The sequence below is a fragment of the Dipodomys ordii genome, unplaced genomic scaffold (genome assembly GCF_000151885.1).
Source record: "Dipodomys ordii isolate 6190 unplaced genomic scaffold, Dord_2.0 Scaffold131, whole genome shotgun sequence".
Classification (NCBI taxonomy): Eukaryota; Metazoa; Chordata; class Mammalia; order Rodentia; family Heteromyidae; genus Dipodomys; species Dipodomys ordii.
This window is the reverse complement of record NW_012267347.1, coordinates 445,478-472,620: the sequence shown is the minus strand read 5'-3', so window position 1 is coordinate 472,620 and position 27,143 is coordinate 445,478. Positions and strand designations below refer to the sequence as shown.

Sequence of the window (27,143 nt, the reverse complement as noted above, 5' to 3'; positions counted from 1 at the left end):
GTGCTAAGGAATCAAACCCAGGGTCTCAGGCATGCAAGGCAAGTGATCTACCACTGAGCCACCTTCCCAGCCCAAGATGACTTAAATTTAAAATCCACCTATGTACCTTAAGAAGACAGGTTTGCAAAGGGTACCCTTAGAGCTGTGCCATTTTATATTCAGCTACTTGTTTTTTTGTTTTTTTTGGTCAGTCGTGGGGCTTGAACTCTGGGCTTGGATGCTGACCCTGAGCTCTTCAGCTCAAGACTAGCGCCCTAACCCTTGAGCCACAGCGCCACTCCCTATGTTCAGCTACTTGATAGGAAGATTTGAATATCTGAAATCATATCTTAAGGGTTAAGTGACTTCATAAATAATCTAAAACAGTTGTTAGTAGGATTTACTAAGTGAAAAAGTAAAGTGGCAATTCATATAATATTACTTCCAGACTTTGAAATTGAAATCATTTGTGTTTTAGTAATATAGGCTTTCCCAGCTCATTGGCTCATGACATGAGCAAGGTTTTTGCTATAATGATATTTTTTTGTTGGTCATGGGGCTTGAACTCTGGGCCTGGGCACTGTCCCTCAGCTCTTCAGCTCAGAGATAGCACTCTACCACTTGAGCCACAGCACTACATCCGGTTTTCTGGTGGCTATTCAGATAAGAGTCTCATGGACTTTTCCTGCCTGGGCTGGCTTTGAACTGTGATCCTCAGATCTCAGCCTCCTGAGTAGCTAGGATTACAGGTGCGAGCCACTGGCACTGGGCTGCTATAATGATTTTGTGGCTTAAAACTGTTGTGACACATGTAGAGTAGCATGTTTCTGATCATGGAGACATAAGTCAGAGAGGCTTCTGTTTTCTTAATATTTTTTTAGTTTATGTATAAATATTTTTCATAACCTGATTTAAGTGTATTATAAAGAGTTTAATTAGATTGTCAATATTCTGAACTAAAAAGTCATTGCTTGCATAACCATTTTACTATCTCTGTGACCAAGTAACTGCATGCTCTTTCCAGAATTAACAACAACAACAACAACAAAACCCCATTTGTATGGCACAAAAAATTTCAGGCTAAGAATCTAAAGTTCATATCAACAATAATTTTCTCATACCCTTTTGTACATTTAGCCCTTAGAAGGACTGCCAAATTCCTCTCTTCATATTTGTAGTGTTACATAACTGAATCTGGGCAGTAAAATGAAGTTCTTATAAGACTTTTTAATATTAATAAAAAAGGAAAATGTTAATCTGCAGTTATTTACATGGTTAAATTAGTTCCTGTAGATTGTTTTACAGAATTCAAGTATTTATAGTTTTTGAAAAGAAGCTGAAATGGATTGATAGCTTGTCTAGACAAAATCTGCAGGGAATGGAGGCCAAACAACAATAAAAAAGCCAACATGTGAGAAACTTTGAGATTATTAACTAAATTTCTTAACATTCTCATCACATTTTCAAAATGGATTCTGGGCCAATAATACATTATTATCTGGGTAGATAATACAATTGAAACTGAAGGCTATGTAGATTCTGAGTTTTTCCTTATCACTGATTCGTTTTGTCAATTATACATAATATACATGGTTGGAGAGTGACATTTGTGATGTCCATTGAATGAAGTCTGAGCTTAGGCTAAAAAGGGATAAGTGTAGCAGTGGCTGAGGAGATGTCATTATAGGGTCAAAATCATTTCCAATATTGACAATTGGAAAATAGTGGTCACTACCAGTCGATATCAAAACTGCATTTTAAAAGTATAGCTAAGGGTTGGGAATGTGGCTTAGTAGTAGAATCCTTGCCTCGCATGCATGAAGCCATGGGTTCAGTTCCTCAGTACCACATATACAGAAAAAGCTGAAAGTGGTGCTGTAGATCAGGTGGTAGAGTGCTAGCTTTGAGCAAAAGAAGCTCAAGGAAAGTGCCAAGACCCAGAGTTCAAGCCCTAGGATTGGCCAAAAAAAAAAAAAAAAAAAGTGTAGTTAAGTGTTTATAGCACAGTCTGGTTACAGATAAAATAGATTAAAAAGATCATTAACTTGCCCATACCTTGTGAATAGAAACAGAAGTTTTTAGAGTAATAGTGAAATAATTGAAAGAACAATAATCAGTACAAGTTTTGTTGTTTTTTTTTTAAACTTTAAATCACTGGTCATTCTATGGTACTTTAATTAGTAAACATCCACAAACTACAAATCACTCCTTTGGAACCTCTGAGTTCCTCCTTTTTATCTACCCAGACTGTTTCCACGATACACACTTCTGTTGCATCTCTTGTGAAAAAGGTGAATCAAGGTAGAAAGATGTAATGAGAAATTGGAATAGTGATTTTCAGTCATTGGTAGCATTACCTAGACTGCTACTGAAACATGGACTCCTGGGCAAACACCCTAGAATTTCCTGTTCGCCAGTTCGAGTGTGAGGTTCAAGTGTGCATTTCTAACATCTTAATTAATGTTAATGTTGATACTGATGGGTAAGGTGTCACATTTTGGAGCCACGGTATATTCTGTTGCAGAAGATTTAGTGAAGAGCCAGATGTGGTGGCAGATCCTTTAATCCCAGGATATCAGAGGCCAAGGCAGGAAGAATCAAGAGTTAAAAGCCAGTCTCGGCTGCATATGAGTTCAAAGTCAGTCTTAGCTACATAGCAAGACCCTTTCTCAAATAAAACAACAGAAAGATAAAAGATAAAAAGGAGGAGCTAACAAACTATAAATTATTCATAGAAGCCATAACAGCCACTTTGATTTGGCAGTTAAAATTCTAAGAGTAGCTAGTTATTGTGCCACATGTCTATAATTCCAGTAACTTAAAGGTTGGAGATAGGAGGATTAATGGTCTGAGGCTGGCCTAGGATTAGCCTCTTTTAGACTCTGCCTAAAAACAAAACTTAAGCATAAATGTCCAGGGACATGGTTCAAGTGGTAGAACACTTGCAATGTAGAGGCCTTGAGTTTAGACCCCAGTACTGCAAAGCACCACCAACAAAAGTAAAGTGTTATCTAAGATGACCTAATATGGGTTCACAATGCCTAGGAAATCAGTGGAATCATTCCAATAATCTGCTTTTTGTTGTTGTTATTAGTTTGTGGGGCTTGAACTATGGGTCTGTCTCTCAGCTTTTCAGCTCAAGGTGAGTGCTCTACCACTTGAGCCACAGTACCACTTCTGGTTTTCTGAGTGGTTTATTGGAGATAAGAGTCTTACAGCCTTTCCTGCCAGAACTGGCTTTGAACCGAGATCCTCAGATCTCCAGCCTCCTGAGTAGTTAGGATTACAGGTGTGAGCCACCACACTTGGCTTAATCTGCCTTTTTTTTTTTTTGACAGTAGTAATCATCAGACAATCTAGATGAGTAGGAGACAAAGGTAATACTATATTTTATTTTGAGAGGAGAAGTCCTGGGGTTTGAACTCTGCCACTTGAACTATACCTCCAATTTTTCCTTTGCATTATCTTTCAGTTGATGCAAGGTCTCAAGCATCCCTCCCCCCCCCCCCCCCCCCCAGTTCCTGCTTCAGACTTCAGTCTTTTTTTTTGTTGTTGTTGTTGTTGGTCATGGGGCTTGAACTCTGTTCCTCATCTCTTCAGCTCAAGGGGAGTGCTCTGCCACTTGAGCCACAGAGCCACTTCCAGTTTTCTGTTGTTTTATTAGTGATAAGAGTCTCATGGACTTTCCTGTCTGGGCTGGCTTTGAACCGCTATCCTCAGATCTCAGCCTCTTGAGTAGCTAGGATTACAGGTGTGAGCCACCTGCACCCTGCTCACACTTCAATCTTGCATGTGTCGTGTCAAGCTGAGCCACAGGCAGGTACCACTACTTTTACATTATTTGTTGAAATGCAGTCTCATTAACATTTTTCACCCCTGGGCTGAATTTGAACCTCTACACTCACTACCATGTATCCGGGATTATAGGTACTAGCAACCATTCCCCTTCCCAAATGTAGCATTAACTTTTCAAAAAGAAAGAAGGTAGATCATCCCATTAGACTAAGGAATGTAATATTAATCATAGGGAAGATTCTGACATAGAGAGGAGTATGGTCAGAGTGTGAACTAAAATTAAGAACAAAGTATACCAAGTTTTGTTTCTTTTATTGAATAACTTCCTACACTTAGTGATAGCATGATAGGCAAGGCCATCTATAATTTTAGCTTGCATTTATCCTATATCTAAGAGGGTCCCATTCTACCCTGTGCTTCCAGGTAAAATGTTCACTGATATACCCCTCCTGCTTTACTTGTAGGTCCTTAAACAAAACATGCTCTCTTATGTGCATGTGCTTCTTCAGATAACACTTCTATTTACATGAAATGCCTTTCCTCACTTTTTCTCATGTACTGCTTTGCATTTAAGATTATCTCACAATCCTCTTTGTAAAGATCACATGCCCTCGTCTATTTTATTCCAAAGCATTATTTACACCTCTGTTGTGCAACTCTGCTAGATTTTATATATGTCAGTACACATAAACACACACATATATAGTAACTCAGTTTTTTTATATTTGAGTTTTTAGCACATAGGTAGTTCTTGGAATATAGTAGATATTTAGTACATGTTTGTTAAACAAGTCAATCAGTCATTTTGTGAAATGTGGTCCACAGCAGTGCTGTGATGGTGTTCCAGTTCTGAATAAAAGTCCTGATGTCATGAGTTGTAGAACATTTGATTATACCAAAATGTAGAAGTGATACAGAAATTCATTTCTGGTTAAATAGGATAAACTCTTAGTAAAATAGGGTAATAGATTTCCTTCTAGCCATTGGAAAGGTTCAGGGAATGCTTCCATACATAGCTGCATTCAACAAAACCTACTAACCCTTCCATTCTATTAGTAAGATCTCAATATACTAACTATTGAGATCTTACTAATAGAATGGAAGGGTTAGTAGGTTTTGTTGAATGCACTGAGATCTATCAACTTAAGGGAAAGTTCTTAACTTTGCTTTTGTTTACAGCATAAATAGAATTTATTAGTAGAATTTTTGGTAGTACACACAGGAAAGAATTAGAAAGTAAACATTCTATAAAGGCTCAAAAAGAAAAACAAAATTATAGTTATCACAGTCATTTGGTTTTCCTCTGAAGTTGGTATTTCTCACTTTTTCTTAGACCACATTGGTCTAAATCTTCCTGAGTTTTGTTAGATATTCCACTAGGCCTCTTAACATTATTTGTAGCAAGGCTTATATTGTTGTGTGAATACTCAAGTAAGCATTCTGTTTGAAATAGACAGTTGTAAGAAGATGTAGCTGAAGTGTAGCAAAATTAGATTTCGTACAATGGTTGTAATTTAGCGGTACACCTGTAAAGAGTTTAGAGTATGTCAAGTACCAGAACATATCATATGTGGGATTCATTTGGTTAACAGGGATTTCCAGTGCTAAAGACTTGAGGAGAGGGCTGGGAATGTGGCTTAGTGGGAGAGTGCTTGCCTTGAACAAAAAAGAAGCTCAGGAACAGTGCCCAGGCCCTGAGTTCAAGCCCCAGGACTGGCAAAAAAAAAAAAAAAAGAAAAAAAAAAGAGGAGGATGGGAAATATGAAATCAGGAAAATAATTAGAGTGGTATATCTGTTTCATTGTTTTTCCAAATTTGGATATAAACTACTGTACCCTAAAAGAGTTCTTGTCCTTTTAGACTCTTAACTGCCCTTTTTGTCTTCCTTGCTCTCTCTTTCACTTCATCTACTAAAGAGAATCCTTTAGCTTCCCCAGGGAGTGTCCCAATTTCAAGATTTTTTTTTTTTTTTGGGCTTGAACTCTGGGGCTGGGCGCTGTCCCTCAGCTCTTCAGCTCAAGGCTAGCGTTCTACCACTTGAGCCACAGCGCCACTTCTGGCTTTTTTTCCCTGCTTATGTGGTGCTAAGGAATCTAACCTAGGGCCTCGAGCATGTAAGGCAAGTGCTCTACCACTGAGCCCCCTTCCCAGCCCCAATTTCAAGATTTTGACTAGTGTAAAGTATGTGTGTTGCTTCATAAAATAAAGCATACACATGAAATGTTTTTGATGAGGCCAGTTTCTAAGCACACCACTAATGAGTTTACAGTGATAAATACTATTGCAGTATTCTCTATCTACCTATCTATCTACCTGTCTAGCTGTCTATCTGCTGTCTGTCTGTCTGTCTGTCAGTCTTTTATTTAACTATGTTGTCTGTCAAGATATCAGGGAGGATGGGGAGAAATGTGAGGATAGAAATTTTTACATGCAAATAAAAATGGAGTAATTTAAAAAATATTTTTTAGCTTGATAGCCTGCCTCCTGTAATTGTGACAGGCTAATAATGAATTTGAATGTTGAAAGAAAATAATTCCTATTTCATTTGAATAGTTAAACATATCAATTTTCAGTATCTAGGAATCTGAGTATAAATATTTTAATAAGTATATTGTATACATTTCTACTTGCATATATGTGTTAGTCATCTTTCTGTTACTATACTAGATACTGAGATAAATTAACTTAAAAAGAGGAATGATTTACCTTGGCTCATGATTTAAGAGGTTTCAGTCATGTTGTGCAGAACATCATCATGGAAGCATAGAGACCTGTTACTTCATGGTGGGTGGAAAGTGTGAGAGGAAGAGAAGGGGTGGGAGTCCCAAAATCCCCTTCATGGACATGGCCCAGTGACCTAACATCCTTGTACTAGGTCATCCTACTTGGTTCTATCTCCTGAAGCTTTTGCCACCTCCCAGTAGTACCACAGGCAGGGGTGGGGGAGTAGGGGGATTGGGGAGGGGCCAGGCTTTCTACATACAGCCTTTGGAGGATGTTTAAAAGTCAAACTTAGTCATTTATGTAATGTAAGTATAAGGTTTTAAAAGCATGTGGTATACTGCTTTTGTCTAAACATTATAATAAGGTACTTTCTAAGTTTATAAAAATGTGTTTTCAAAATTGCTTTTGATGTGTACAGGTTATCAGACTTAAAGTATTTATACACATTTGCTTCTATGCCTGGTATTTTTGGTATATGTATGAATTGACTAAGAAAGGAAGTCTGATTTGTTTTAGGGCTACATGTAGCCTGGATACATGTGATTTTTGTCTCAACAGTTGCTTCATTTTTTTTTTTTTCTTTCAGCATGCTAGAACAGGATTCTAGAAGGATGAAACCTAGTGTCAACCCTGCAAATCAAAGGAGGCATCTTTTAGGATTTTCTTCTAAAGAATCACAAGACACATCAGATGGTATCATCCAGAAAAGCAGCTACAGGTTGGATGGCATATTGGTCATACGACTTAATGAAACGGAATTCTATGTAGTTGTCAGCTTTACAGCTAAATTGTTGATATACAATTTTGCCTATTGCAACACATGCATTATTGAGGCCATTAATAAATTTTATTTTTGAAATTAACGTTAAAGTAAATTTACTTTTGAAATGGTTTTCAGTTTTAGAATTCTTGTTGAGATGTGATCATGAAAGTCTTAGTTTTTGTGCATTAATATACACACATATTGAAACACATATAGCATCTTTATCTATTTCAGTAATTTTATCTATCATTTGTATTTACATTTATCTAAAACTTATTAGTGGAAAATTCGTGGCTAGATATGATATAGTGGGATAATATGGTTAAATCTATAGTCATTAGGTAAGATTATTTGTACTGATTTGTTGTGTTGTTTTTTCTTCTGGATTCCTTTCTTAATATAACTTAAAAACTGACTTGTTAAATTTCCATTTTACTTGTTGATAGCAAAATAGATAGGATAATACAGTTCTTATATTGTGCTAACTAGAAGAAAGTACTCTTTTTTTTTTTTTTTTTGTCGGTCATGGGGCTTGAACTCTGGGCTTGGGTGTTGTCCCTCAGCTCTTCAGCTTAAGGCAATCACGCTACCGCTTGAGCCATAGCGCCACTTCCTAGAAGAAAGTAATAGTGGGCATTTTTGAAAAACTTTTCTCTGAGGAACCATATAAATTTTCTAAGCCTTGAATGTGTGATCATCCTACCCCAGCTTGCTTGCATTAATTAACGCAGGCTTTATTAGTTCTTTGAAGATTTGATAAAATTCAGAAGTGAAACTATGACTATCTAATCCTGGTTTTTCTTCTTTGAGGAGACTTTTTCCCTCCGAGTGATACTGGAGTTTGAACTCCAGTCTTCACTGTTTGCTAGGTAGGTGCTCTTAACTTCGGAGCCATATTTCTAGCCTTCTAGCTGGTTACTTTTGAGATAGGTCTAGCCTCATGATGGCAATTCACCTATGTCAAATTTCCTAACAGTTTATCTATGTTAGTAACTAGGGTGACAGGTGTATACCTCTACACACAGTTCTTCATTGAAAAGATGTCTCATGAACTCCCCGCCCCCCTCCCCCCCTTGCTGGCCTCAACAATCTTCCTCTCAACAATCTCAGCCTTCTGACATGAGCCATACTTTTAAGAGGAAAACGTAGTACTAGTAACAGTTATATCAGGACAACAGGCATAAATCAGGAATGCCTTAGATAAACAGGGAAGCACTGTCCCTTTCCTCATAAGGAACCAGTAATGATCTGCAAGGTTACGAGACTGGGTTAATGTGGGTATGATTATCTCCAGATTGTATGTTGGCTTAGACTTTTCCTTTCCTTTCTTCTTCAACTCCATGTCTAGTCACTGTCCTCATATTTTTCCTATCAAACATTTTTTCTTTTTCCTCAAAATATTTTTGGCTATTTAGAACAAAGCCAGTCAGCATAGGAATAGAGAAAGCATTATTGGAGTTAATCCATAGAAAAAAATCACATGTCAGGAATATGTTTTCAAAGGCAGTTTGGAATTTTTCTGATAGACTATTGTGTTTGTATTTTTGTAAGTGTACAGGCATGCTTTGTTGTTGATGCTGGTTCTGGGCTTGGGCACTGTACTTGTACCATTTGAGCCATCCTCTACTTTTGGCTTTTTGATGGTTAATTGGAGATTAGATTCTCACAGACTTTCCTGCCTATGCTGACTTTGAATAGCAATCCTCACATGTCAGCCTCCTGAGTAGCTAGTATTACAAGTGTGAGACACCAATACCCAGCTCATAGCCATGGTGTTTAATCTGACCTCATTCTATGTGCGCGGTTATTAACTTGTTATTACTAACATCTCTGTGATTCCAAGCAAGTCTGTTAATCCTAAGAGCCAAATAAGAGAATATGGAGAATGTTCCTAGCACAATTTGCAGGGAAGAATGTTCTATATATTTTCAGTTATTGCTTCTTTTTCCTTGTGTGGGGCGCATACACAGAAGTTTTTTACTTTTTCTCTGAAGTTAATTTTCCATTCTGCCAAAATTCTTTGTGTCAAGGGAGCTAGTGGGTTTTTTGTTGGTCATGGGGCTTGAACTCAGTGCTTGAGCACTGTCTCTGAGCTCTTTTTCCTCAAGACTAACACTCTACCACTTTGAACTACAATGCCATTTACGGTTTTCTTACGGTTAATTGGAGATAAAGAGTCTCACTGGGACTTTTCAACCGTGATCCTCAGATCTCAGCCTCCTGAGTAGCTGGGATTATTGGCATGAGCCACCTGCACCCAGTGGAGCCAGTGCTTTTATTTTTTATTGTCGGTCATGGGGCTTGAACTCTGGGCCTGGGTTCTGTCCTTTGGCTCTTCAGCTCAAGACAAGCGCTCTACCACTTGAGCCACAGCACCACTTCTGAGCCAGTGCTCTGAGTGTCACCAAATTAGTGTAAACTTCTCTCTTCATTTTTCTTGACCTCTCCTCAGCATGAGACTGTGTGGGTCATTTTTCTCTGGAAGACTTTTTTTTTTGTTGTTATATTTTTAGGATTCTTTCTTTTTTATTTCCGGGCTGCTATTTCATTGTGCTTCCTTCCTTCCACTCCCTCTCTCCCCTCCTTCCCTCCCTCCCCTCTTTCCTTCCTTTCTTTCTTCCTTTTTCCCTCCCTACTTCCCTCCCTCTCTCCCTCCCTCCCTCCTTTCTTTTTTTCCTTTCTTTTTATGGTGTAAGAGATATGATCTGTGGTTTTGTGCACGGCAAGTAATCCCTTTACTACTGAGCTTGTTTTTTTTTTTTAAATAAGCTTTTTATTGTGAAAATACCGTACAGAGGGGTTACAATTACATGAGCAAGGTAATGAATACATTTCTTATCAAGCTTTGTTGCCTCCTCCTTTGTTTTTCCCCTACCATTTCTGCCCTCCCATCTCCACCACTTCCACGACTATACTCCCCCCGCCCCCAGTCAAAGTTGTAAAGTTCGTTTTTTGACATAGCATCTTGTACATCTCATTGTTGCAATGGGTTCACCTGTATCCTTATTTAAACAATTTGTTTTTTTCCCTTGAGCTTGTTTTGAGGCAAAGTTTTGTTGTGTAGCTTGTTAGCCATGAACATGGATATCTCCTTGAGATGCCTCAGACTCTCAAGTATTAGAATTATAGATTCGCACTACCAAGCTTGATCATAGTCTTTTTTTTTTTTTTGTAGGCTACTCTTCTTGTTTAAATCTCAAGCGGAACTTTTTTTGTTCTCATTCTGCCTAAATGGTATTAAAGACAGAAATCTATATTTGTATATTCTGATGATTTTTAAATTTCATTTTTTTCTTTTTTCTGGTTGTGGGGCCTGAACTCTGGGCCTGGGCGCTGTCCCTCAGCTTTTCAGCTCAAGGCTAGCACTCTACCACTTGAGCCCCAGTCCTACTTCCAGCTTTTTCTGCTTATGTGGTGCTGAGGAATCGAACCCAAGGCCTCATGCATGCAAGGCAAGCACTCTACCACTGAGCCACCTGCCCAGCCCCTGATGATTTTTAAATTTATGGTTCTGGTCCATACTTCTATTCTGAGTCCTCAGACTTATGAATCTAGTAGTCTTTTTGACTTCCCTATTTAAGGATTTCAAAGTTAGCATGTGCACAGTGGAACTCTTTTGCTATCCTTATTTTAACTCTCAACTAGTTTTCTACAACAACCTTCCTCGTTTCTTGTACTTGAATTAGAAGCCTGGGAACGTGTAGTCTTCCTGTGTGTTCAGGAAATAATATAGGCTTGTGGCTAGTAACGTTCACAGCGGAAGACTTGTTAGAAAAATTTTCTTTAAGCAAGTACAATTTATTTATCCAAAAATAGCCTTGAATTGGTCCACTTTTCTCCAACTCCCCTGCTCCTGACCTAGTCTATATAGTTCGTTCTTACTTGGATCTTTCCAGTCCTCTCCTGATTGCTCTCTGGTCTCCATCAAATCTATTTTGGTGCAGTGTCAAGGGTATAGATGTAAATTAAAATATTTCGCCCTAAACCACTTTTGCTTTCTTATTACATTTAGCAATTCTAGCTTTGTATGCCCGCTTTTCTTGTACTTGCTCACAACTCCTCATTGGTCTTTTACGTTTCTTAGGCGTGCCTTTCCCCCTCCTTCTTGGCCTAAATACGTTTGCCTTAGTTTCTATGTAGATGTTTTCTCCTTATCATTTAAATCTTGACTTAAATACTATCTTCTCAGACCATATATCTAAAATAGATACTGTGTTGTTTTGTTTGCTTCTTTCATAGCACTTAACAGTTTGGATTTATGTGCTTTTTTTTTTTTTTTCCTGAGTTGGCCCATCTTACTTGTTAGAACTTTGAAGGTAGAAATCTCGTTTCTTGGTTCCCTGTTAGATTCCTAGTACCTAGTAGGGTACTGGCCATGGATATGTTATTTAGCAACTGCATACATATATGGTGGTACTGAGGTTTGAACATACTTTATACTTACTAGGTAGATGCTATGTCATTTGAGCCATGCCTCTAACACTTTTTGTGCTGATTTTTTTTGTTGGTGGTGGGACTTGAACTCTGGGCCTGGGCGCTGTCCCTGCGCTCTTCAGCTCAAGGTGAGCACTCTACCACTTGAGCCACAGTGCCACTTCCGGTTTTCTGGTGGTTTATTGGAGATAAGAGTCTCACGGACTTTCATGCCCGGGCTGGCTTTGAACCTCAATACTTAGATCTCAGCCTCCTGAACAGCTAGCATTACAGGCGTGAGCCACTGGCTATTGTTCTGATTATTTTTGAGATAGAGTTTGGTTTTTGCTTGAGCTGACTTGGATGGCAGGCCTCCTGTTTATGTTTCTAGTCATGGCTGGGCTGACCAGGTACATGCCACCACATACAGTTTTTTTCTGTTGCAATATCATCTTGCAAACTTTTTACCCAGGCCGGTCTCAAATCACAGTCCTTTTCATCTCAGTTATCTGAGTAACTAGGATTATAGAGATAAGCTTAGAATTGAGTTTCTTACAGTAAACTCTCTAGGAACTTAAGATGCAAAGAAGTAAAATTTTGTCTATATGTGTTTCAGTTATGATCATTCTGTTTCAAATGACAAAGCCCTAATGGTGCTCACTGAAGAACCACTACTTTATATTCCTCCACCTCCTTGTCAGCCCCTGATTAACACAACAGAATCTCTCAGGTGAGTGTTGTGGGTGGTTGCAGAAAGGTGGTTGGGCCCCATGATTAATTTGAAACTCAAAAAGTATCTGTTTAGATTTACTGAGAGACTCTGAATTATTAATTGTATAACTATAGGGATATCATTTTTGTCTAGTTTCCCTACCAACCTGATAGAGATTGTGATGTCTATTTCATATGTGCTGGTATTCTTAAATAAGTCTTTTTTGAGAACTAGAGAATGAAATTGGTGTTAAAATTCAGGATAAGTGCTCGGCTGGTGGGTGGTAACATCACAGCCAAGACTTTTTCTCCAGATAGGAAGATAGTAACTTGAGGATATGTTGTCTGGACACCCCTATTATTACATCCTACCTTATTAGTTTTTCATTTGAATTTTTTCCAGTGCCTTTTGAGTCCATTTTTGAACCTCAAAACTTGCCTCATTTTTTTTTGTGTGTGTATGTGTGATAAGCAGTAATTAAAGTTAACTAAGCATAGCCTAACATCTAACAAATTCTTTAGAAAGTAAGCAAAGTAAAAGTTATATTCAACTAATCTTTTAAAGTTCCACTGTTGAAAACTTAAAGTATTTTTCCCTCAGCCAGTTGGGTTCACCATTTTCCTCCTCTCAAGAGAGCATATTTTCAAAAGCCATAATATATCCATTTGTTGTTAGAGGTCCTATGAGATAAGTTTTGTCCAGTGTTCCTGATGTTTGTATATTCATAGCTTAAGTGCAGAAACAGGAAAAACTATATTTGTGGAAAAGCATTTGCATCTAGTCTTTAGCACTTATTTGCTACTATGGTTTTCTTTGAATTTTTAACTTCTGATTGAGGAGATTTATATATAAAAGTGCATATCCTAATAAAAACAACTTAATCTTTGTCTTAGCTTTTTTTTTAAGTTTTAGCATGAATTTATTTTAGTATAAGAGAGTTAAAGTATGGAGAAACAGAAAAAGAAAAATTCCTGTGCCCTATACAGGATATGGGAGATTCTTGTCTTAGCTTCTTCAAACTAGAAAGCAATATTGCATAATCAAGTTCTTGAATACTCTTTGGAACCTACAGAATGATAAAACTCATTTCCAACCAAGGGATAAGACATTTATTTCTGTGAAATAGTGAATTAATTAATTAAACTGTTTTATAGATTGAATCATGAACTTCGAGGCTGGGTTCATAGACATGAAGTGGAAAGGACCAAATCCAGAAGAATGACGAATAATCAACAGAAAACTCGTATTCTTCAGGTTTGTTTCTGCTTGCCTTTGAAGAATGGCTGGCATGGCTGTTGGGAGGCTTTCCCTAGGGGCATTGCTTTTCTTCCCTGGAAGACTTGAGAAGCTTCAGTTTGCACTTGCACTGCCTCCTGCTGCTTTTTATTGCAGCTGGCCTTGTCAATGGAGCCCTCCTTCAAGTTCATGGCATTTGGTTTAGGTTTCATAGCACCAGCATTTCATGTTTAGACATGGTGCTGTTTCTGATTCTCTTTTAAATTTGATTCAAGCCAGGAGTTCCTATGTATGGGTATCTATCAAATATTTGCTGTACACATAGTATAATAAGTAATACTGTTTATCTCCTCCCAAAGCTTTGCAAAAAGAGAATGTTGAAACATTAGACAGCTTGAAAATGAAGGTGTGTATCATCTGTGGTGGGCTTTGGTGGACATGTCCTACTATGGATTAATGACTGTACTGAGAAATTTTCAGTGGAACTTTTGTATTAATGTTGCTTGCTTCAGAGTACCATGTATAGTCATCCCATCATTTGTTAGAAATTTTGTTACTATTTATGAAGCACTAGCCTAGCATCTAGTACACTGTGATTTCCCAGTGAACATTACCTATGGCAGTGATAATGAGCCAGGCACTGCTCCAGACTCTGGGAGTATAGTAGTGAATATGGTAAACTCTCTCCCTTCAGCAGCTTACATTCTAGTGGGAGAGTTAGATAGTAAGCAAGTAAATACATAAACTCAAAATTAGAGATAAGGTAAATAAGTACACTCATACACTCCCAATTAGAGATAAAGTGCATACATACACTCAAATACATAATAAACTCAAATTTAGAGATTTCTCTAAAGACAAATTCAGAGCTTTCTCTAAAGCAAGGGAAAAGGTTAGAATCTAAATTGAGAAATGAGTTGTTATTTTAGATTAAGTCTCTAAAGAAGTCTTTTTGAAGAAATTCCACCTTAGTGAGGTATTGTCAAAGGTAATTAATGCTGGCTATTATAACTCTCCATACTCTCCAAACTCTCCATAGCTGAATGGAAAAAAATCTTGTCCTTACACACATAAAATCTAACATAGCCCTGTGTAGAATGTTTTTCCTGGGATTAGTGCCTAAAGATCCATGTTTCTTCTGTTTCTTCTACTGTGTAGTCCCAGCAACTTGAAAGCTTTCACTTTTGACTTTGAGTTTTGGGGAGGAGAGAACATGGAAGACCATGCAAAGTATTTTAGGGATCAGGTGTGAACTTCTACCATTGTTTGGTTGGCTAAAACTGTCACTTTGCTTCTTAGTCTATTTCAGACTGGGAATATGTAGTTTTTATGTGTGTACTTAAGAAATAAAAGTGGTTTGGTGAGAACATTGCTTTTGTCTTAGATAGTAACAACAAACAATGTCAAGATTTAGCACAAAATCTAGTAAAAAATCTTCCAGAGGCTGAATGTAGTGACTGAGGAGAATAGAACACAATGAGTCTGAGAGGCTGCAAACTTCCTAGGCTGTGGGGAAAACTTTAAATTTCATCCTAGGCATAAAGAGACACTACTGAAATGTTTGAGCAGGGAAGTGACTTGATCTGATTTATATTTTCAAAATGCCATTCTAGTGTTACACAAAATAGACTGTGATGTGGGGAGGGCAATTTCATGTATGAGTGGAAGTAAGGAAGCTAGTTTAGATGCATTTCAATAGTCTAGGTGAGATATCTTTGGGGCTCATACTAGTATGGTAGATGGAAAGATGGAGGAAGCACTTGGGTACCAAATGTTTCAAAAGAGACAGTTAGAAATAGTTGCTATAAAAAGGAATTAATGAATGATTATACCTCTGCTTTAAGTACTGGAAGGGTAGTGATTCAATTTACTGAGAGCAAGACTGGGGAAGGAGGAGTTAGAGATTGAGTCAGGAATTTTAGTTATGTCAGATTTGATATAAATATTGGACACTCAAGTGGAGAGGTCTAGTGGACAATCAAAATGCAGAAAATTTAGGAGAGAGGTCAAGATGAGAAGTTTAACTAGTGAAGAAAGAAAAGTGAATAAAGAACTGAGTCCAGCGCCAACTCCAACATTAGAGGCTGAAAGAGAAAGAACCAATGCTTGGAGGAAAAGTGACTCCAGTAAGATAGGAGAAAATGTAGGATGTTGGTACTCCAAACCCCAAGCAACGAGATTTTTATAAAAAGAAAGTTTCATTGTCATAGAGGCCAAGAAGTCTTAAAATCAGGGCTGAAAAATACCATTGAAATTGACCACTGGAACTTGTTGGAGACTGACACTGCTTTCATTGTAGTTATGATGACAAAGCCTAACAGAAGTGGTCTCAAGGATGTAATATGAGAAAGTGGAGAAAATTATTTTAGGGAATTCCCACAAATAGGAATAGAGAATGGACTAGCTATAGGAATCAACAAAAAGTTTTTTTATTTTTGGATGGTAAAGATTTTTACCTGGTTTACATATTTATAAACTAATAGAAACATGTTAGTTATTTATTTAGGGACTAGTTAGAAACAGCATGTGATATGTTCAGTTGGTTTTTTTTTTTTTTTGGTTGGTCGTGGGGCTTGAACTCTGGGCCTGGGCGCTGTCCCTGCGCTCTTCAGCTCAAGGCAAGCGCTCTATGGCTTCAGCCACAGCGCCACTTCCATCATGTGATATGTTCAAAAGCATATTAAAGCTAGGTGCTGTTGGCTCACATCTGTAATCCTAGCTACTCAGGAGGCTGAGATCTGAGGATCGCAGTTCAAAGCCAGCCCAGGCAGGAAAGCTTGTGAGACTCTCCAATTAAAGTCCAGAAATCTGGAAGTGGCACTGTGGCTCAAGTGGTAAAGCACTTGCCTTGAGCTGAAGTGCTGAGGGACAGTGCCCAGGCCCAGAGTTCAAGCCCCAGGACCGACAAGAAAAAAAAAAAAAGCACATTAAGTTGAGCATGGTGGCACATGCCTGTAATCCAAGTACTTGGAAGACTGAGCTACATAGAAAGTTTCAGGGCAATTGACTGTAGTGAGACCAATTCTACAAACAAACAAACCAAAAGGATATCAAGAGACATGGGCCTTTTACTATATGGAACTGTTTTTACTTATAAAATAGAATAATTGGGCCAGGTATCCATGGCTTATTTCTATAATCCTAGCTGCTCAGGAGGCTGAGACCCTGATTGTAGTTGGAAGCCAGTCCAGGCAGATAAATCTGAAAGAGTCTTACCTCCCGTTAATCAGGAAAAAACTATAAGTGGTGGTACGGCTCAAGTAGTAGAACACCCACCTTGATTGGAGAAAGCTAGAGAAGCACAGGCCCCACTATTGGTACTCCTTCACACACCCACCCTCAAAAAAAAAAAAAAAAGTAGGTAGAGAGGTATGGGTAAATTCAAGCTCTGATAATCATATTCTCTGATTATCTATGATGTGATTTTTCTGGGCCTCTCCATGACCTTTTATTTATCTACTAGAACAACTTTATTGGTGGTTTGTACTCCTGGAACCTGTCTGCAGTCACAATGGCCTGTGCATTTTGCAGTCCCACTAAGGCATGGAAAGCAGCATGTGGTACTGCAAAAACTCTTTGTCTTCCATGTAATGTGTCAGTTGCCACCATGACCAGAGGAATAATAGACTCTCCTTCCTTAGGCTTTTTAAATCTGGAGCAAATGTATCATGCTGGCAGAGCTTAAATTATATGCAGAGCCCTGGTAATAAAAGAGTATGGTTATATAGTTCTCAGGCTCCCATCTTTTGCTATAGAGGGGAAGAGCACAGGTGAAAGGAACAGACTACTGGAAGGAGATCATTCCATACAGCTGCTCTAATGCTTGTTATGAAAATGCTTCTTATGAAAAATTAGATTGAAATTCTTGGCCTACATGAGTTTTCTTCTTGTTTCTATTGGGCCTACCTTTAGAAATAATTTCTTTCCTATTCACTGGATATTTACCCTGGAAGGGGTATTATTTAATCTTGAAGGAATTCTAGTAAAAGGAAAATAATTTTATTTTAATTTCAAGTCTTTGTTCATATAGAGAAGGTTTGTATAGGCTAAAGTCTCTTGTTCTTCTATTCTGGGTACATATCTCTGTAGGGAGCTTAGATAATTGTCAGAAATGTAGGAATCTCAGTGGCTACTGAATAAAGGAATGACAAGGATGAATGTGTTTTTGTCCAAGTTAAAGAAGTTCTTGGCAAGTTAAGGGAAGGAGAAGCCTCATTCTGCTTACGCTGTGACAATTACCAAGTTTGCAAAAATTCTCTTGGCTCTCTTTCTTGTGTAGAGAGCCTGTAACTTTGCCACTTTTCTTTCATTTCTGCCTTCTTTTTCCTCCATGTAACCTCTTTCAGATGTAACAAGATTCAAAAGTTTAAAAAATCTTATGGAAATTTGGCAAACTTTTTAAAAATTTATCTTAAGTTGTAGTCTTTTATAAACTCACTTTCTTCCTAAACTGTGAATTTAGGAAAAGGCAAAATAGTGAAAACATGACACTGGATTTTGATGAATATTGCATTGAATATTTGTATTGCTTTGGGCGGTATTGCCATTTTCACAATATTAGGATGAAAGCAACTTGATCATTAGCAATGTTAATATTGTAAGATGTGTAGTATTTCCTGTCATTTTGTTGTTTTTGTGGTGAGTACTTGCTGCTTTTCTGTTCCTGCTTTGCTAATGTACTCTTCTAGTAGAGTTTATTCATTCCTGTATAAGAAATAACATTTGAAATACAAGACATAGAGGGAAAGTAAAAGAGTAAAATAATTTTTACCATGAAAACATTAAGCAGTAGAAAACTAGCATGGCCTATGATCCCAATTTACTGGACAGCATCATAGGAGGATCATGGTCAAGGCCAGCCCCACACAAAAATGTGGGAAAAAATGACATTATTATATCTGTATAAAGTAGACTTCCAAAGGATATTACAAGAGACAAAGAAGGAAATGTCATATTGCTAAAAGGACCATATAATAAAAAAAGACATACCAATTTTAAATATATGGGCTCTTAATAACAAAGCTTTAAAATAAAAGTACGAAGTTTAATAAAGTATAAATATAGAATGACTCAGTTTAGGAAAATCTTTGTATAATTTCACTAAGTGATGTTAAACTTCTTCATTTTCTTTCCAGGGTGCTCTGGAACAGGGCTCAAATTCTCAGCTAATGGCTGTTCAATACACAGAAACCACTAGTATCAGGTAAGAGCATGGAAGTTCTTGCCAGGATATTTAAAGTAGCTTTTATTTTAGTAAAGTTGAAATTCATACTTACCTCTAAATTTGTTCTCACCTATAACTTTTTTTTTAACATTAGGATTTTTTGGCCTATATTATTATTTCATTTATTTATTTATTTTTGGTGGTCATGGGACTTGAACTCTGGGCCCGAACGCTGTCCCTCAGCTCTTCAGCCCAAGGCCAGCATTCTACCACTTGAGCTACAGCGCCACTTCCTCACCTATAACTTTTTTATGTTAGTTCATATATTACTTCTGAGTAGTTGGAGAAAAGCCACATAACTTCAAGATCACCCAAATTCCTTACATACACATTCAGTCAGAATGTTATTTAGTCATAATTTTGTTGAATATCTTCAGCACACATAGCTCTTCTATCTTTGAGTTGCATCTATTTCATAAGCTGAAGGGAGGGAAATGTTGATTGTAATTGTTCCATGGTAGGTGTCTTCCTGGGTGTTTTCTTTAAATCCATAGGATTATTAGAAGTGTTCTTTTTGTAATTTTGTGTAATTTTCAGTCATAGAATTAAATGGTAGAGTCAGAATTCCTAGCTGTTTGTTTTAAAATTCATTTTGCAACAATGAGATGTACAAGTCGTTATGTCGAAAAATGAACTTTACAAATTTGGCAGGGGGTTGGGAGATGGGAAGGGGAAACAAAGGAGGCAACAATGCTTGATAAGAAATGTACTCATTACCTTGTCCATGTAATTGTAACCCCTCTGTACGGTATTTTCCCAATAAAAAAGTTTTTTAAAATGAAAAAAAATTCATTTTTTCATTATACAATGCTACTTAAGATTTTGAAAGATTCAAAAGAGAAAGTTGTACTTAAAAGTTTAAAGTGTTTTCACTAAGACATAACAAACTAAAAGGAAATATAATGTGAGAGGTAATACAGGATCATGTAAGAGGCTAGCTCTAGAACTAGACAGAGGTCAGATGACTAACTTCCTGTTGCTTGCTCTGTGGTTCAAGCAGATTAATGTAATTAGAGTTTAAGTTAGCTAGACTACTGGCTGTATAGAGTTAATGTAATGATGTAATTAAAGTTAAAATGTCATTTGACATTCATTTTGTGTTCTCACAAATAGTGATTATGTTATAATATTGACAACTGTATAGTTGAAGTCAAAGTAAAGAGTCTGAGGTTCCACCTGTAGCTCTGCCACAGATTTATAGTCTACTTCTTACTTAATATTAATATTTACTGAGGACCTACTATGTGTCAGACAGTATTTCTGGGATAAATATGTATGTCCAGTAAAAATATAATTTGAAAGTGGTTTTATTTTATTTATTTGTTTTATAGCACATTATTCCAGGCAGGCTTACACTTCAGTGTAGCCCAGGCACTTATCAGTCTCTGAAGTACTGGGGTTACATGTATGTACCATAATGTCCAGCTTAACACTGATCTTATTAGTCAAGAATTTCTGGGGCTGGGAAGGTGGCTCAGTGGTAGAGTGCTTGCCTTGCATGCATGAGGTCCTGAGTTCGGTTCCTCAGTACCACATAAGCAGAAAAAAGCCAGAAGTTGCTCAAGTGATAGAGTGCTGGCCTTAAGCTGAAGAGCTGAGGGACAGCACCCAAGCCTCACAACTGACCAAAAAAACAAAAAAAACAAAAGAATTTCTGGGACTCCTTTTTGGGCCTCTTTCTGAATGGAGAGTCTCACTACTTTCCTTTCATAGCTTTCCTTCCCTTTCAAATAAACAACATTCTCTGTTACCTTAGAGAAAACAACAACAAAAACTCCTGCTGAATAGCATGTTAGCAATCATGACTTTAAAATCTGGATATTTTATTATCCTGTTGGAATGAAGTAATTCAAACATATTTGTACATTAATAATTCTGTGCATCAGAATTCACTCAGTTGCTAAATATTTGTTTTAACATGTATCAGTATTTTAACACATGATTATTTTAGCACATAGTATTTCCTATTTTTTCATTTAAAATATATTTAATAAATGTATACTTACACACACACACACTTTTTTTGTGTGTGCTATACTAGGCTTGAATTCAGCCTAGACACTGTTTCTTAGTTCCTTTGCTGAAGACTAGTGCTCTACCACTTAAGCAATAACTCCACTTTTGGCTTTTTGGTGGTAAATTAGAGTCTCATGGACTTTTCTGCCCTGGTTGGCTTCAACCTGTGATCCTTAGACCTTAGCCTCCTGAGAAGTAGGGTTATAGACATGAGCCATTGGTACCTGGCTGATGATAATGTAGTATATATTTCAAAAAAAGCTTAGTGGTAGAATACTTGTCTAGCATGGAGAAGACCCTGGGCTTTATTCCTCATTCCACAATAAATAAATAAATGAAAAGAGGTAAATCTTTAAGGATATTAGTATGCTCATTTCAAGCACTATACATTATATGGGCATATAAAAATATCTCATACATACAGATTTTATGTGTCATGAAGTAATTTTAAGAGTTTAAAGATTATTTCCAAAATTCTAGTAATAGTTTGTTTGAAAGCAATTCTTACAGTACATGTGTAGCCTTGGCCTGGGAAGCATTTTGGGAAGACCTCAAATGTCTAGCATATTAATAATGTTATTTTTCTCTAAATTTAGTAGGAACTCGGGGAATGAGCTACAAGTGTATTATGCTTCACCCAGAAGTTATCAAGACTTCTTTGAAGCCATTCGCAGGAGGGGAGACACTTTTTATGTTGTATCATTTCGCAGGGTAAGTTCATTTTGAAAGCATAAACCAAGTATTTTTGAGTGGCTGCTATGTAGAAAATGGTGGGTTAAGTGTTGTGAAAGTTGAAGAGATAGAAAGCAATATTAAATTACATGAGCGAGAGAACTAAGTATTGTGACTTTGAGTTCTTGGGCATTTGATGAAGTTGAGCATGGAACTGATGTCACATTATGTGTTCATAATTGATGATACTGATTTTTATTTCCTGCTCTTCATCTTCCCTATAGCCATATACCCAAAATGTACTCGTTACTTTGTGTGGTTATGATGAAATGCCTGACAAACAGGCATTTTAGGGGAAGAAGAATTTTTGTTGTTGTTTTGCTCATGGTTTCAGAGGGTTCCATCCATCATGGCTAGATCCCTTATTTCTGGGTCAGTGGTGGGGCAGAACATAATGGTGATAGGAGCATGTGGCAGGGGCTGCCTCCCTCAGCACATAGGAACTAGAGAGCAATACAGGAACCTGGAGCCAGGTATAACCTTCAAAGGTCCACCATCTGCTCCCTCCGGCTAGACTCTGCTTCCCAAAGTTTCTATAAATTCCCAAGTGTTCAACACTTTCCATATTCAAACTATACATAAAGGAAAAGTAAAGCCCAAAATTTTCTATTTAGGCACTGAAAATCAATTGCCATTTGGTTATTGGGAAGTAGATTTATGAAATGTAGACTTAAGATAAATTATGGGCTGTTTCATATATATCACTTGTGGAATGTTTATGTTCCTTAGATTCCTGTGCCTCTTTCCTCTCTTCTTCATAAAATGTTTACCTCCATTAGTGAATAATGTATTCGATCCTGTTAAGAAGGTTTTACAAATTGGGCCTATACTCATGCTGTACTCATGTTTTGTTATTCATGGCTAGCACTCTACTACTTGAGACACACCTCACTTCCAGTGTTTTGCTGGTTAAGTGGAGATCCCAGCTACTCAGGAGACTGAGATCTGAGAATCACAGTTTATAGCCAGCCTGGGCAGGGAATTCTGTGAGACCACCAGAAAACCAGAAGTGGTACCATGGCTCAAAGTGGTAGAGCACTAGCCTTGAGCAAAAGAGACAGTCTCCAGGTCCTGAATTCAAGCCCTACAACAAACAATAATAATAATCACAGGCTTCTAAGTAGTTAGGATTATCAGGAGGAACCACTTGGTGCCCAGGTATTTTTTTTTTTTAATGAAGAAGATGAACTGTATTTTTTGTATGTGTACAATGCTGTTTCTCATTAATTTACTGTAAAAAAAAGCTGTTAGAAAATTGATACTCTCACCCTTTGATGCTTAGACAGTCTGTTGAGACTATCTTTCACATTCTGTTTGAGTCTTATTTCCTAATACATCACTAGCATAATTTTTTGGCATTTTGTATCAAAAAGTTACATTGGAATTAGATAACAGCAATTAGTAGAAAACATCCTTTTTATTTATTTTTCTTGTTTTAACAATATAGCAAAGGAAATTAATTTTGTTGCAAACTTTAAACTGTAAACTTTATCACAAGACAGGAATGTAGTTCTTAGATACCTAGATTATTCTTTTTGCCATGGTAAAGTGAAACTACCTGAAGAAATGAATTACATCATGCTTGGTCTTTTCTTCTATCTTTCAGTGTAGAATAATTTCCTAACAATTTCATCCAAAAAGCATGTGACATGACTTTTTGTTTGGGACAATACAGACTTTTCTTCCACTTACTAATTTCAATGACAGAAATTATTACACTGGAAATTAAGAAGTATTTCTGCTTAGCATAAGCCAGAACAAAACAAAGCATATTTAAAAAAATAAGTGGATATGTATTTTACAAAATATCTTAATAGCTAAGAAGTACAAGTAGGCATTAACTATTCAGTGTACTATTAATAAATGAACTGTCCTGAATTTAGATTATCTTACCTGCCACAATCCTGTACCCCTAATCTCATTACATCTGAGCAATTGACATTACTTTCTCTAAAGCAGAGACACTCTTGGGTAACTACTGAGTTCCTGCTATAGGTCAGAAAGAATGTATATGATCCCAGAAGTCTTGACAAAGGCTCAAAAGATTTTCTGTTCTTTTAACTTTTCTTCAAAAAATGTTACGTTCAGCATGTCTTTTTGTTGAATTCCAGGTGTTCATAACTTAATTTCTCATAGAGAGTTACTTCATTATGAGTTTGAGGTGAGTGATAAAAAATGACTTTCCTCAAACTTTCAGGTCACTGTGAACATGTTATTCTAATACATGAATAAGAAAAAAATCTAAGTTTGGTGTTTGTTTTTTCTTAATGTGTCTGTTGTATAGTGTCTGTAGTATAGTCTACTTTAGGAAGGAAGAGGGCAATTGATGAATATCAAAATGAATTCAATAGCATGAGACAGAAACAAATACTCAGGAAAGCTAAAAGTTAGATTATAATGTGCTTCCAGAGAGAAAAAAATGAGAAGATGGAGAAGTATATTAAGTTATAATTTTGCTGAACATTGAAATATCATCCTTAGATACTTCTTTTTTAGTAATATCTAGAGAAAAGATTTAAAGAAAATCTTAGTTGGGCTGTTTGTATTTAGGACAGGTTCTCAGCTGGGTGCTGGTAAGTTCATATCTGTAATATTAGCTACTTAGGAGGATGAGATCTAGAGGATTGTGTTTTGAAGCCAGCCTAAGCAGAAAAGCCTTTGAGATTTCCATCTCCAAAATAGCCAGCAGAAAAGCTGAGTTGGAAGCATGGCTCAGCTGGTAGAGTATCTGCTGAGCAAGCAAGCTGAGTAAGTATATGACCCAAAGTTCAAACCCTGTTCTGGCATAAAAAGTAAAGTAAGATTTTTTAGTCAGGAATGGTGGTGTACTCCTGTAATTCTAGCACTTTAGAAGCTGAATTTGAGGCCAGTCTATGGTATATACAAGAACCTGACCCAAAAAAGAAAATGTTGAGGATGTTGATCAATGGTAGAGCTGTTAGCAGTTATATGTGTGACCTTGGATTCATTCCCAGCATGGTACATAAAAGATAATCAGAACTAGATTCTCTTTAACTTACTGGGTTATAAATGTCAGTTTGTAATATTATCTCTACTCACTTGGGTTTTCTTTTTCAAATAAGGGGCATGCTTATTTGGGGAATAATTTTATTTCTTTTATGTTTTCTCTCCAATCAAAAGTGAACACTTTAAAGTATTTCATCTCTTTCAAATACATTTTGTGTAAGAGGAGTGCCTGCTTCTGAGATGTTCCCTCCTCCCTCAAGAATTTAGTGTTCTAGCTATAGGACCATATTTGGGTGTCATTCTGTGATTGCTTATAAAATATTTATGAGCATATACTACTTATGGATATGAAAAAAGAGTACCTCTTTTTTTATTGTCAAGTGATGTACAGACTTGTTACCCTCATTTTTCTCCTACTTTCTCTCTTCCCATCCCACACCAAGTTGTACAAATCATTTCCAACATATTGTGTTGTATACATTGCTGTTGTGTTGGTTTTCCCATTGTGCTTTGTTCAGCATTCTGTTGTTCCCCCTCAAGAGTACCTCTTAAGCAATAGACTTGCTTTAAGTTTCATGGGAATTGAAGAAGCACAGGAAACTGGCACGGCAATCAAGCTGTCTGTGTTTGTGCTTGATAGGCTGGAATGTACACTGCTTTTCACAGAGCATTGAAATAAGTTGTTGAGATTCCTGCTTAACAGCAGATCCAGTGATTTTACTTTAGTCTTTTTCACACATTGCTGAATCAACTTCCCCAAATGCTATCTCATTATCTTACTCATTTGTAACCAGGGATAATAAGGTTGGTTTCATTTAAATGTGTTCTCTTGCTTTGTAAGCCAACACGTTCCTGCAGAAGGATGAGTCTGGGGCCACACTTGTGAAAAAAGAAATTCTTCTTCTATTGGTCCTTAATCATTTGAACTGAAAGACTCATTTTCCTATCTTTATTATTAGCCTCTTAAAGATAGCAAGTATCATATGCTTTTTTTTTTTTTTTATCTTCACCTCTGTTACTCAGCACAAAGCCTCCTATCAGGGCTTGTTGAGCAGAATCCTTTCAGGTATATTTTACTGAGAGAAATCACAGTAGTGATGGAAGCTCATTCTTTTTTATGATTATTTCAAGGTTCCCCCCACACTTCATTCTGCTTAAATAAATTGTGAATGTTTTACTGCCAAAAAGCAATATAAGCAGTGCTGAATCTTACAGAAAGTTTAGTTAGCAACAGTCACTTGTTTGCCCATTTAAAGTTCTTCTAGCCAGAAATACAGCAGCAGCTTTACCTTTGTCTCTGATTCTAAGCTTTAGGTATTCTTCCTCCCTCCTTCTCTCTACTTCCTTTTTTCCTTCCTTCCTTTCACTGTATTGGTTTTGTATTCAGTGTCTCTTGTTTGCTAGACAGGCTCTCTTACTGCTAAGTCATGCCTCCAGTCCTGTTCTTCATGGTTTATTTATTTATTTATTTACTGTGAAAATACCATACAGAAGGTTTACAATTACATGGGCAAGGTAATGAATACATTTCTTATCAAGCATTGTTCTTATGAATTCTTTTTTTTTTTAATTTTTTTTCTTTCCTGCCTAAGCTGGCTTCGAACACTGATCCTCAGATCTCAACCTCCTGAGTAGCTAGGATTACAAGAGTAAGCCTTAAGAATTCAGCTTAAGATTCCATTTTAGAAGTTAATACAAGAAATAATGATCTAGTATTTGTGAGGATAGTTTACATAGGGCTGGATATAGGAAGCTGAAAATAGAGTTCCTGTAGCTATAGTAGAGAGAGATTTACATGGCTAGTGTGAGAAAGGTAAGGCAGGGTGTAAATCATTTAGGGCATTTAGGGGCCTAATAGAGAAAAACTAATTAGCAGAGAGGGAAAGTGGCAGGATAAAAGTTAGAATATTCTGAGGAGAAATGTTTTGAAAAGGTTTTAAAATAAAGGGAAAGTTAGCTGGGTATGCGTTTTTTTTTGTTGTTGGTTATGGGGCATGAACTCTGGGCCTGAGTTCTGTTCCTCAGCTCTTCAGCTCAAGGTGAGTGCTCTACCACTTGAGCCACTGCACCACTTCTGGTTTTCTGGTGGTTAATTGGAGGTAAGAGTCTCATGGATGAGCTGGGTCCTGGTGGCTCACACCTGTAATCCTAGCTACTCAGGAGTCTGAGATCTGAGGTTTGCAGTTCAAAGCCAGCCCAGGCAGAAAAGTCCATGAGACTCTTATCTCCAATTGACCACCAGAAAACTGAAAGTGGTGCTGTGGCTCAAGTAGTAGAGCACTCACCCTGAACTGAAGAGCCGAGGGATAGCGCCCAGGCTCAGAGTTAAAGCCCCATGACTGACCAAAAAAAGAGTCTCTTGGACGTTCCTACCAGGGCTGGCTTTGAACTGTTATCCTCAGATCTCAACCTTCTGAGTAGCTACGATTATAGGCACCCAGCGATGTCTGTCTTTTATTTTTTTTTTATTGTAAAGATACTAGACAGAGGGTTACAGTTACATGAGTGAGGTAATGAGTACACTTCCTCTTGAACATTGTTAGCCCCTCCATTGTTTTCCCCCTACCATCCCCTCCCTCCCT

The 27,143-nt window shown here is 37.3% G+C and overlaps 1 protein-coding gene across 2 annotated transcripts in view; it reads left to right on the top strand.

Moving 5' to 3' along the window:
• Atf6 (activating transcription factor 6) overlaps window positions 1–27,143 on the top strand; it is a 202,730-nt gene that overhangs the window by 67,391 nt on the left and 108,196 nt on the right. Inside the window, exons 10-14 of one of the 2 annotated variants that reach the window (XM_013030699.1) lie at window positions 7,085–7,216; window positions 12,291–12,404; window positions 13,541–13,640; window positions 18,758–18,825; window positions 21,462–21,573. In XM_013030699.1, the coding sequence (XP_012886153.1) occupies window positions 7,085–7,216; window positions 12,291–12,404; window positions 13,541–13,640; window positions 18,758–18,825; window positions 21,462–21,573 (526 nt within the window). Of the gene's footprint in view, window positions 1–7,084; window positions 7,217–12,290; window positions 12,405–13,540; window positions 13,641–18,757; window positions 18,826–21,458; window positions 21,574–27,143 lie in introns of both variants that reach the window. The other variant, XM_013030698.1, reaches the window with a different exon arrangement.